At 45.1% G+C, this 12209-nt stretch overlaps 1 protein-coding gene across 3 annotated transcripts in view; it reads left to right on the top strand.

Moving 5' to 3' along the window:
- OTUD4 (OTU deubiquitinase 4) overlaps window positions 1–12209 on the top strand; it is a 234325-nt gene that overhangs the window by 112932 nt on the left and 109184 nt on the right. For 2 of the 3 annotated variants that reach the window (XM_029600808.1, XM_029600977.1), the window contains one exon: window positions 7164–7326. In XM_029600808.1, coding sequence (XP_029456668.1) covers window positions 7164–7326 — 163 coding nt within the window. The remainder of the gene's footprint in view (window positions 1–7163; window positions 7327–12209) is intronic. The other variant, XM_029600893.1, reaches the window with a different exon arrangement.

Below are 12209 nucleotides of genomic sequence, written 5' to 3'. Positions count from 1 at the left end.
CGTCAGGGGCCCAATTTTTCGGATCAGGAGGATCACTTCTCTCTCGCGGCCTGGCTTTTGAGAGGTGACGTTTACGCTTGAAGGGTTATTCCGAGCAGGTTATTTCCATGCTCCTACAAGCTCGCCGTCCAGCCACATCTATGGCTTATGTTCGCATTTGGAAAATGTTTGAGGCATGGTGTCTCCAATGCTCCTGCAATCCGTTGACAGTGGATGTCATCCGAGTGCTTGAATTTTTGCAGCAAGGACTCGCTAGGGGATTAGCGTTTTAATTCCCTTCGGGTTCAGGTGGCAGCATTGGGTGCCTTGCGGGGTCAGTTGAATGGTGTGTCTAGCTGTCCATCCGGATATTGCTCGCTTTCTCAAAGTGAGCAATATCCGGCCTTTATGTCCCAATTGCAACATAAAGGCCCAATTGAATCTAGTTCTCTGGGCGCTGGTCGAAGCCCCCTTTGAGCCTTTGCACAGGGCTTCGTTGAAGGATCTGACTTTAAAAACAGTGTTTTTGGTGGCTATTTGCTCGGCCCGCCGGATTTCGGAATTGCAGGCATTGTCGTGCCGCGATCCCTTTCTTCGGATTTATGATGATAGAATTTCCCTGCGCACAGTTCCCTCATTCTTTGCCAAAGTGGTTTCGGCCTTCCATGTCAATCAGGCGGTGGATCTTCCCGGTTTTTCGCACTGGGCTCAGGATTCCTCTCAGGGTAGGGACTTTCATCTATTGGATGTCCGGCGTATTTTGCTGCGCTACCTGGAGGTTACTAATTTCTGACGTTCGGATCACTTGTTTCTCCTGTTTGGAGGGGCTCAAACAGGGTGACAAGGCGAATAAGGCGACCATCTCTCGTTGGATTAAGGAAGCCATTGGCTCCGCCTACATTTCCCGAGGGCGTCAAGTGCCGTTGGGTCTCAGAGCACACTCAACCAGGGCACAAGCGACCTCTTGGGCGGAGTGTCAACGCCTGTCGCCTCAGGAGATTTGTAGGGCGGCAGTGTGGTCTTCTTTACACTCTTTCACTAAACATTATCTCTTGGACATTAAAGCTGATGATGAATCGTCCTTTGGTGAGAGTGTACTGTGTGCGGGTCTTTTGGGTTCCCGCCCAGTGTAGGGTGACTTGGGTACATCCCACTTTTCTGGACTGATCTGGGTATGTTCAGGAAATGAAAATTGGTTCTTACCTGCTAATTTTCGTTCCTGTAATACCACAAATCAGTCCAGAGACCCACCCCTTTCTTCAGATACTGAAAGACTGCATTGCCTTACGATTTGCTGTTTTTTTTAATTACGGAGCTCTGTGTTGACAGAGTTACTTGATGGAGCAGTTTCTGAGTCTGTTTGTTGAGGCCACAGGTTGTTGCTTTTTTTTTTTGTTTGGGTTTCAACCTCGGCCGCTAGTTAGTTCTGTTAGTGTGGGCTTGGGTACAGGTCAGTACTGAGGACTGCAGGTGGCACTCTCGTTATGTAGCAGTGCCCAAAGTTCTAATTGTTCTCTGACTCCACCTGCTGGTAGGGATACACAATCCACTTTTCTGGACTGATCTGTGGTATTATAGGAATGAAAATTAGCAGGTAAGAACCAATTTTCATATAATTTTTAATGCAGGGCAGGACCCTAAATACTTTTATCCAATGAAGCTGAGAAGTATGTTGGTGGGGTTTAATACAGATTCACAAAGCTAAATTAGGCTCCCTGTGCCCCTCTGTATCTAACATACTGGGTGAAGCACTCTATTTTCTCCATCTTATGGCTGTATCTGGCGACTTAAAAAGCACAACTTAACTAAGTTAGATGGCAGTTAGAGCTTGCCAACTCACCACAGAAATTAGTTATCCTCATTTAATAATTTCTGCTCTTCTCTGTCTGGTTTTAGTTTTATTTGCTCTGCCAGTAGAAACCTCATGGAACATATTATTTATTTATTTATTTACTATTTTTCTATACCGGCTTTCATGACAGGTATCACATCAAACGGTTTACATTTAACAGGGTGTGCAATATACAGAGAACTCGAGCAACTATAACAAGTGCGTGGTTAACGGAATTGCAGTTACAATAAAACAGGGAAGTACACAACTGGGAGCGGAGGAAGAAGAAGAAAAGAGAGATTAACTGACAGCAAATTATTTACAGAGATGCAAAATTAATTCCAATGTAGTGGAATTGATATCGTGAATGAGATTGATGACATAGTGTTAGTGTTGGTGAATGGTTTCTATTAGATAATTTTTCTATTATAAAAATTATCTATTTTTTTTCTATTAGATAATAGTGTTGGTGAATGGTTTCATTAGATAATTTTTCTGAACTTTGCCTGCTGCTCCACGTGCCCTCACTCTCCTGCCCATCTGATCAAGTGCCTTGTATGTGTGTGTTGCCTCAGCCTTAATGTGCTGCTCAGAATTCCAGAGTACTAGCCTTAAACCAGTGGTTCTCAGCTCAGTCAGGTTTTCAGGATATCTGGAATTAATATGAATATGCATGCACTTGCTCCACATTATGCATATTCATTGTGGATCTTCTGAAAACGTGATGGGCTGGGAGAGTACTTGAAGACCGGGTTGAGAACCACAAGTCAGATTCTCACCTCTTACAAAGAAAGAACTGGAATGTATGGCCAATATGTCCTCCACCTCTGGCCAGCGGTAGTCACGGTCTGTGTGCCTAAACCCTTTCCAGAGCCATATGCCTAGCTTTCAGAGATGGGGAGGTTTAGCAAGGGCAGAAGTTAGCTTTTCACAGATGCCTTTCGTTTCTGTAATACACACAATGAAATCCCAAACAAATGTGTTCTGTTTTTATTTGTGAAGGTATAACTTTGAGATAAAATGCTGAAAGACTGAAAAACAAGTAAGTACTTCAGTTAGTGACACGAAACCAAGGGAAGATATTCATAGCAAGAGGGGGAACCAAAAAAGACAAAAGCTGACAGTCATGCCCACTGCGGAGTTTGAGCTGAATGTGAGGGTGAGGAGCAGGCGCTGAACTGTGGGAGCTCTTGAAATGATGCCCAGAATGCAGCAAGTGCTATTTCCCTGGGTAGTGAAACATCTTCCTGTACTGGGTCAGTGACAAGGACTGCTCAGTACAGGCAGCAGAGGAAGCTTTCCCTGCAACCACAATTTAAAAAAAATTCCTTTGAAGAATGTATGCCTGGGAAACTTGTGGCTGCTTTATGGTATGTGAGGTATGGCGGTACCATGTCACTGTGTAAGAGTTTAACACTTTCACTTGAAGTTTGGCAGAAGCTGGAGGCTCCTCTCCTCCCCCCCCCAGGCCAGCTTCTGGAGGGGGACAGTCTCAGCGGCTACTCAGCTGTGACACTCTCTGGCCAGGCTTTGAGGTGCACATGTACTGAACTGTGATCCCTGGTCAAAGGACTTTTGCTATAAGGGGTGATTTTTAAACAGTCTGCCTAGGTGCAGAGTACAAACCTGGTACCTAATTTTCAGAGGTACTTCACATTATAAAAATGTCCAGCTTAGTTACCTGGATTTTCCATTGAGTATAAAATAGAAGGATTTATTTTTTTTTTCCCGAATAGGCTTGTATTCCGACCTGCTTACGAGCCGGCAGTTAATACTGTGCTCCCTTAACTTGTCGAATGTTTATATCCAGGGGTTTTATCTCTGCTCCTGTGTGGATGAGCAGATGTGCCTTTCCTGAGCCTGTTCCAGCCCTGGGCATCCAAACTGCAAAAGCCCTCCTGCTGGGGAAGTATATTTAGGTATCGGGCAGAGGGGTGGCACCTCTCTGGGATTTACACTCCATCTTTATGTCTGGTGTGAGGGGAGCACCTGCACGCGTCACTCAGCCCTTCCCGCTGTGGTGCTTTCACTTGGGGGGGGGGCACCTCATATTCCACTGCCTTTAGATCTCCTATTCTTGAGAATATTTGCCTTGTTTCTTGCTTGCTGTTATGATATTACTGTTCATTTTTCAGGATCTGGGTAAATAACATTGTTGCTCTTTAGGGATTTAGCACACACACAAAAGGTTGAAATGTCTTGTATAATTGCTAATAATACAAAAGATTCCACTCTCTTGCTTATCTGAGAAAAAATACTGTACTCTTATCATATGACCATCATAAATTGATGCAGGGCATTGCATTCACTTTCGTGTGACTTATGTCCAGCTAAAATGTCTTGAATTTGAATCATAGGTCATAAAGTCCCGAAGTTCATAGAAACTTCTTAAATAGCTTTTTTGGAACCCTTAAAAATCATTCATACAGACACATTAAATCTTGAAAAGTGACACACACCTGTGGGGGATCCCACAATATTGAATGGGAAATAGAAGGGATCTGCGATGATGTAATGCACAGTGGCTGGAAATGACCTGTTAACCTCCCTTCAAGACAACTCCTGTAACATCTCATTAAACTGATTTTTTTTTTCATTCTGAACACCGTAAATGCATTCACTAGGGATTTAACAATGTAAGCATTTTTGCCCAGCAACACAAGTAACTAGTCCCAGGCTATAGGATTAGATGCACTGGCTATCTAACACTTTTATAGAAACATAGAAATGATGGCAGAAGACGACCAAACAGCCCATCCAGTCTGCCCAGCAAGCTTTCACACTTTTTTTTTTTTCTCTCATACTTATGTTACTCTTGGCCCCCATCAGCAACCTCCTGGTTCCAGTTTCCCTCCACCCCTCCACTATATGCAAGTTTGATGCCACCTGAAGCTGATGCCCACCGCTGAACCACAAACAGCGGCGAACTGCTGGATCGCAAGTTCAAATTGCCCTAGGCCACGGACTCTGTGCAATCCATTGTTTCCCTGTCCCTAAATTTAACTAACTGAAACAAGGTTAACTTTTTTTTCCTTGTTCCCTTTCTAGTCGCAAGTTTTCACACAGTTCTTGCACCAATGACAATTCACAAACGTTCCCCCCCCCAAAAAACAAACAAACAAACCTTTAACCTATAAAACTAGTGCCACATGCAGTGAACAAATTCCCATATCAGAACCCACCAACTTTACCAGCTAAAAAGAGGGTTCCATGTGCTAAACATCTTGCTTAGCTGAAAAACTCACAACTTATTCATTCCCTTCACAGAATAGCAGCTAGAACAGGAAGAATGGAATTGTCTTTCAACTACAGATACCATTTTGTTACTCCTGTGCTAAGAGCCAAAGAACAGTTTTGAAAAGTGTCTAGGCTTTACAGCAAATTGAGCAAAATCCCCCCAGCACTGGTTACTTCTGTGCCAATGACTTAGCACAGCTAGACTGCGTCAACCCAAGATGATCCAGGGCAAAATTTGAGAACTCAAGTTAGCTTTCTCAGTAAAATGACTGAATTATAAGGTTGAGACACCTTACCTATGTAGCAGTTATGCATATTTTAGCATTAAATCTTATTTGTCAGACCCTAGACCATTTCACTAGATCTATTTCACTAGATCCTTCCTCATATTTTCCACAATATGGCAAAAAGACAAACCCTTCCCAACAATCTTCTGCAATGGCTCAGGAAAATATTGAAAAGAACCAATCAAAGGACAGCTTCCTGAGGCACACCGCTAATAAATGCCCCCTACCCACCCACCCCTTTCTCAGAGAAAACGCCATTTACCACTTACTTTTGTGGCCTCCCTCAACAGTTTCTAGTCCAGTTGCTCACTCTAGGGCCTATGCTAAGGGTGCTCAATTTATATATACCACCAATGTGAAACTGAAATACAAGTACACTATATGTAGCACTCTCCCCTGATTCAACTCCCTGGTCACCCAATCAAAGAAATTGATTAGGTTTGTCTGACAAGATCTACCTCTGGTAAAACCATACTGCCATGAATGGATTGCAGTCCAATGGAGGCAGCATGGTTTTAGCAGAGTTGGATCCAGAGTTAGTTAGTTTTGTACCCTCCATTGCCTTAGGTACAAACTTTTAAATTATAAGCCCTCTGGGGACAGGGAAATGTCTACAGTGCCTGAACTTAATCTGTTTTGAAGTGCCAAAGACGGAATATAAAAAAATAAAATAAAATAGAGTCCCCTTGGTTTGGGCCTGAAAGTGACTAAATGGGTTAGAAACTGGTTGATTGGAAAGCAACAAAGGATAGTGAAAAATGGAGTTCACTCAGAGGAGAGAGATGTTGCTAGCAGTGTGCCTCAGGCATCGGTCCTTGGACTGGTTCTTTCGTCGATTTTGTGAGCAATATTGTGGAAGGATTGTCAGAGAATGTTTGTCTTCATGCTGATGATACCAAAATCTTCAACAGGATAGGCAGTCAGGAATGTGTGGAAAATAGGAGGAGGGATCTTGTGAAGCTTGAGGAATGACCTTGGGCATTTCCAAACTGCCTAAGAATTTGGAAAGAGGGCTACTTAAAGGGACTGCGGACAATGGCGTCATAAATTGACAGAAAAGTTGCAACAGTTTCAGCTGATGATGCAAGAATATCTACTGGTGGTAGGGAATGGGAGGCATTGAACTCTATCCCAAAAGAATTTCTTGCTGGGACAAGTGATTTATAAAAGGTGCAAAGTGTCCCATGTGACTTGTGCTGAGTAGTGTGCATACCAAAATCCTTTATTTGAACTGCTTAGGAAGTAGATAACACTGTAAAGTGCTCTTGATCATAATATGCAAGAATATTATTGGTCAGGAAGAGTGCATTTCTCTCTAGTCTCCCACTAGTGATCAGTGTCTTACTGCAGGAATGAGTCTGTGGTGTTGCCACAATTCATGCTCATATCTCTGAGTCTTATTTTTACATATTCAGTTACCGCACCATGAGAACAGGCTACGGACATTTCCCAATGTAGTGGTTTGGCAATAGTCATCAACCATTGAGAGGTTTCATTGTCTGACATTAGATTTAGAAAAAACATAGCCTGAGTACTGTGTTCGGTTTTCTCAGTGCAGGTAAGATTTGAAGCTGTGCCTTGAGTAAATCTGTGCCAGCAACTGCAGAGCAGGAACCCACAGGTCTTGTGTTTGCAGAAAAATATTTTATCACCAGAGGGACTCTTGATTTCATGTCTCACTTCTGCAGCAAGTATATGTATTTGATTAACCTGTTATTACTGAAGTAAGAAGGGAGGAGGTGGTATAGTAAAACTGCCAGTATACGTCTGAAACTGTGCTGTGAATGAGGTCTACTTTCTTAGCTATCAAAATTTGCTCTTCTGTACAGAAGATCAGATCGTGAAAGGAGCGAGGATTCAGAAGATACTAGCCGAGAAGGTGGCTACTTTGGGCTGTCTCCAGAGGAGCGCAGAGAGAAACAGGCCATTGAAGAGTCCCGTTCGCTTTATGAGATGCAGCACATGGACGAAGAGGCCTTCCCTGCCCTCTCTGTATGTATGGCTTGGAAAGAAAAAGTGTGGTGGGGGAGCACTTTGGGGTTGGTGTCGGTTCTCCAGTGGTGTTTTTCCTTGTGTCCTGTCATATAGTACACTGAGAAACCTTGCAAACCTTGTCATTCATGGCCTGAGGAATTTTTCTCTACCATCCTGGTTTAACTCCAGTCTATTTATCCTAAATTAAAATTTGATTACAATTTTCTCTTGCCTTTCCTTAGATTTTTTTTCCCTTCCCCTGCCCCATACTCCCCAAAAGATCTCCTCGTGCAGGGGTGGCTAATTCTGGTCCTCAAGAACCACAAACAGGCCAGGTTTCACAATATCCATAATGAATATGTATGAAATAGATTTGCATGCGCTGACTCCATTGTATGCAAATCTATCTCATGCATATTCATCATAGGTATCCTGAAAACCTGTCCTGTTTGTGGCTGTCGAGGACTAGAGTTGGCCACCCCTGTCCTAGTATGTTGCCAAACTTTGGCTGACTTTTCTCATTCTGTGGCTTAAGGGGATCTTTTTCTGTCCCCTCTGCTACATTCCCTGGAATCACAGGCATGGTCTTCTTTATTATACTTAATTGATGGATTCTTAAAATCAAAAACAACTTCTCATTCCTGTTTGTACCCCGGATCAGTCCAGACAAGTGGGTTTATGCATCCCTACCAGCAAATGGAGTCCGAGAACAAACTTTGAGGCATTGCTACATAAATGAGAGTGCCAGCTGCAGTCCCTCATATTTCTCTGTCTCCAGCAGGTGGTAGAGGTGCAAACCTGCAGTCTGGAGTTTAAGAAAAAAAAAAAAAAAAGAATAGATTGGAAAGAGGATTATCCCAGGACAAGCAGGATGCTAGTCCTCACATATGGGTGACATCAGTAATGGGAGGCCCTATGTACGGAAACTTCTTTAAAAGTTTCTATGAAACTTTTGACTGGCCACCAGAGTGCCTACTGAGCATGCCTAGCATGCTATGATATTCCCTGCCACAGGGGTCTCCTTCAGTCTTCTTTTTCCGTGAAGCAGTTAGCCTCGCGGTCTCTAGGAGTCCTGTGGAATTCTCCACAACTTTAACTTTGAAAAAAGTTTAGAAAACTTCAGCCGCAAAGGGTCTCCCCTTAGTAAACACCGTCGCAGTAAGTTTTTGGATTTTCGCGGTTCCATTCCGCTTTTTGACAATTTTTGTCCCTGGTCATTGGCCGTCGACGGCTGTCCGGCCCCAAAATGGCTTCAGGCTTCAAAAAGTGCCCCAAATGCAACAGGAACATGTCCATTACGGACCCTCACCAGGACTGTGTCCTCTGTCTTGGTGAAACCCATGATGTTAAAACTTGTCCCTTGTGTGCCACGATGACATCAAAGGGCCGACGTCTCCGACTAGAAAAAATGGAGCAATTGTTTAAAATACAGCTTCTATCAGCTCCATCCACCTCAACACAATCGTCTCCGGCTGGGTTGATTCGGAAAGTCGTGTTCAAAAAACGTCTACCAGGTGAGTCGGGAGATGCTCCCTTTTCCTCCCCCTCACCATCGTCCAGGGCATCGACATTGGGCAGTGAAAAAGCCCGCGAAAAGGAAAAGCATCGCCATCGGCACCGTAGGCCGCATACGGCATCTGCGACCTCGATACCCGGCGAGCCATTGACAGAGGGCGGTACAACCTACTAAGAAACCTCGGCTCCAGGATCAGGCTTCAGAGCCATCGACAGGGCGATCCCCGCCGATTCCGGCGCAGGGAACTGTGCCTCCTCAGGGCCCTGAGGAGGTACCGGCATCGCCATTACCCGCCTCCCCCATGGGTGCTCTGTTTTCACCATCCATGCGGGCGGAACTTGATGTGTATATACGTCAAGCGGTCAGAGATGCATTCATTGAGGCGATGCCACGACCTCAGCCTTCTACGCCAGCGATGCCCTCGACACCGATTCTGATGACATCACCCGTTCCAGCACCGGTGCCCTCGATGCCGATTCCGGCAGTACCATCGCCACAACCATCGATGCCATCGATGCCGATGCCGCCGGTTCCTGCGTATGGACCACCGATGCCGTCGATTCCCATTCGGCCACCGGCACCGATACCACCATCGATGCCAGGTCAAGAATCCTCCATTTTTCAACCATTAATGGATAAATTGGATTCACTAATTCAAGTTTTTTCTACTTCACCTCAGGATTTCGATTCAGATACACTTCCAGAACCAGTGCCTGGTCCATCAGGGGTTATCCCGCCTATGAGACCACATACTCCAATGTCTGAGGTTCCCTTTAAACCTCTTAGACCATCAGGACATCCACTGGATACTGGTACGGATTCAGGGAATGATATATCATCTGAAGAAGATATCCTATCTGAACCTTCACCACCAGAAGACAGAAGGAAATCACCACCAGAAGATCTTTCCTTCTCTAACTTCATAAAGGAGATGTCTGACACTATTCCATTCTCTCTCCTCTCGGAAATAGACACTAAGCAGAAGACCTTGGAGGTCCTTCAGTTCGTGGATCCTCCTAAAGAGATACTAGCTATTCCAGTGCACGAAGTCCTGCAAGAGCTAATGTACCGGATGTGGGAGCACCCTGGCTCTGTGGCAGCAGTTAATAAACGAGCTGATGCCACATATCTCGTCCAACCCATTCCAAGGTTTCAAAAATCTCAGTTGCCACACCAATCTGTAGTGGTTGAATCAGCCCAGAAAAAGGCTAAGAGACTGAAACAACATGCTTCCACACCTCCAGGTAAAGACAGTCGTTTCCTAGACAGTTTAGGAAGAAAGATCTTCCAAGGAGCAATGCTGGTCTCACGGATAAACTCATATCAATTATTCATGAAACAGTATCAGCGTGACCTGTGGAAACAGGTTCAAGCTCTTTCCCAACAACTACCAGACCAGTTTCAAGAGGGTTTCCTCCGTCTCGTGATTAAGGGCCTAGAAGCAGGCAAGCACGAGGTGAGAGCCACTTACGATTCTTTCGAAACGGCCTCCCGTTTATCAGCCTCGGAGATGGGCCTGGTTAAAATCCTCTGAACTTAGGCCAGAAGTACAGGAAAGGTTAGCAGACCTACCTTGTCTAGGTGAAAACCTTTTTGGAGACAAGGTCAAAGAGGCAGTGTCAACCATAAAAGACCACACGGAAACCCTAAAACAATTGTCTCAACTTCCTCAAGAGACGCACCAACCTTCTAGGAGGCCTCCTAGAAGAGAAGTGAGGAAACCATATTATCGCCCTCGACGATATTACCCTCCTGCTACCAGAGCCAGACAGCCATGCCCTACACAGCGTTCTCAAGTTCGACAGAGGCCCTCTAGGCCCCAGCAGCCTGCGCCTACTGCATCCACATCAGGCTTTTGAAAACCAGCCAGAGAGCAGAAACCATTCTCGAAATCCTCTTCCACACTTACCAGTCGGAGGTCGAATAGCTTACTACCATCAAACTTGGACCTCCATCACAACAGACCAATGGGTACTCTCAATTACAGCTCAAGGGTACCGCTTGGATTTCCTCACTGTACCAAACGAAAATCCTCCTCTTTCATCTTGGACAGTGTCTCATCACTCCACAATCCTGAAAGCAGAATTATCCACCCTTCTGAAAGCCAGGGCCATAGAACCAGTTCCCAGGCCTCAGTGGGGCAGAGGATTCTACTCCCGATATTTCCTCATTCCAAAGAAAACCGGGGCCTACGTCCTATCCTGGACCTCAGAAATCTCAACAAATTTCTAAAGAAAGAGAAATTCAGGATGGTATTGTTAGGCACCATGAAAAATGGGAATGTGAGCTTACGCTCACATTCCCATTTTTCCTCCTCATCGACAGTACCTGCAATTTCTGATGGAAGGTCAACACTTCCAATACCGAGTACTTCCATTCGGCCTAGCCTCAGCACCTCGAGTGTTCACAAAGTGTCTTGCAGTAGCGGTGGCACATCTTCACAAACAAAGAGTGCATATATTTCCTTACTTAGACGACTGGCTCATCAGGAGTCAAACACAAAGCGGAGCTCTCACTTCTCTCCAGCTCACAATAAAGTTGCTTCACTCCTTGGGATTTCTCATCAATTACGAGAAATCCCATCTCACACCATCTCACCAGTTGCAGTTCATAGGTGCAGATCTCAACACCATCACAGCAAAAGCTTTTCTTCCAAGAGACCGTGCTCAAATGCTCGTTCTCCTAGCGCACTCTATTCGCTATCAGTCTCGAGTTACAGCTCATCAGTGCCTCACCCTACTCGGACACATGGCCTCAACAGTTCATGTCACTCCCATGGCCAGACTGACCATGCGACTAATGCAATGGACACTCAAAGATCAGTGGATTCAAGCCATTCAACCATTGTCCACTCCCATTCAGATAACACAAGATCTGAGATCTTCCCTTCTCTGGTGGACATCAACGATCAACTTGCTCAAAGGCCTACCTTTCCAGCAACCAGTTCCACAAGTGACTTTAACTACAGATGCGTCCACCTTGGGTTGGGGAGCACACATTGGTCATCTAAAGACACAGGGCACGTGGACAAAACAAGAAGCCTCCTTTCAAATAAACTTCCTGGAGCTTCGAGCTATACGCTATGCACTACATGCGTTCAAGGACTGCCTTTCACACAAGACTGTTCTGATCCAAACGGACAACACAGTAGCCATGTGGTACATCAACAAGCAAGGGGGAACAGGTTCCTACCTCCTTTGTCAAGAAGCAGCTCAAATTTGGGACTGGGCCCTAGCACACTCAATTCTTCTACGGGCCACCTACCTAGCAGGCATCCACAACACAGTAGCGGATCGCCTCAGCCGTCACTTCCAACCACACAAGTGGTCTCTAGACCCAATGCTAGCAACCAAGATATTTCAACGCTGGGGTCAACCAACAATAG

This window comes from Rhinatrema bivittatum, chromosome 1 (genome assembly GCF_901001135.1).
Source record: "Rhinatrema bivittatum chromosome 1, aRhiBiv1.1, whole genome shotgun sequence".
NCBI classification, from domain to species: domain Eukaryota; kingdom Metazoa; phylum Chordata; class Amphibia; order Gymnophiona; family Rhinatrematidae; genus Rhinatrema; species Rhinatrema bivittatum.
This window is presented reverse-complemented; position numbering and strand designations above follow the sequence as displayed.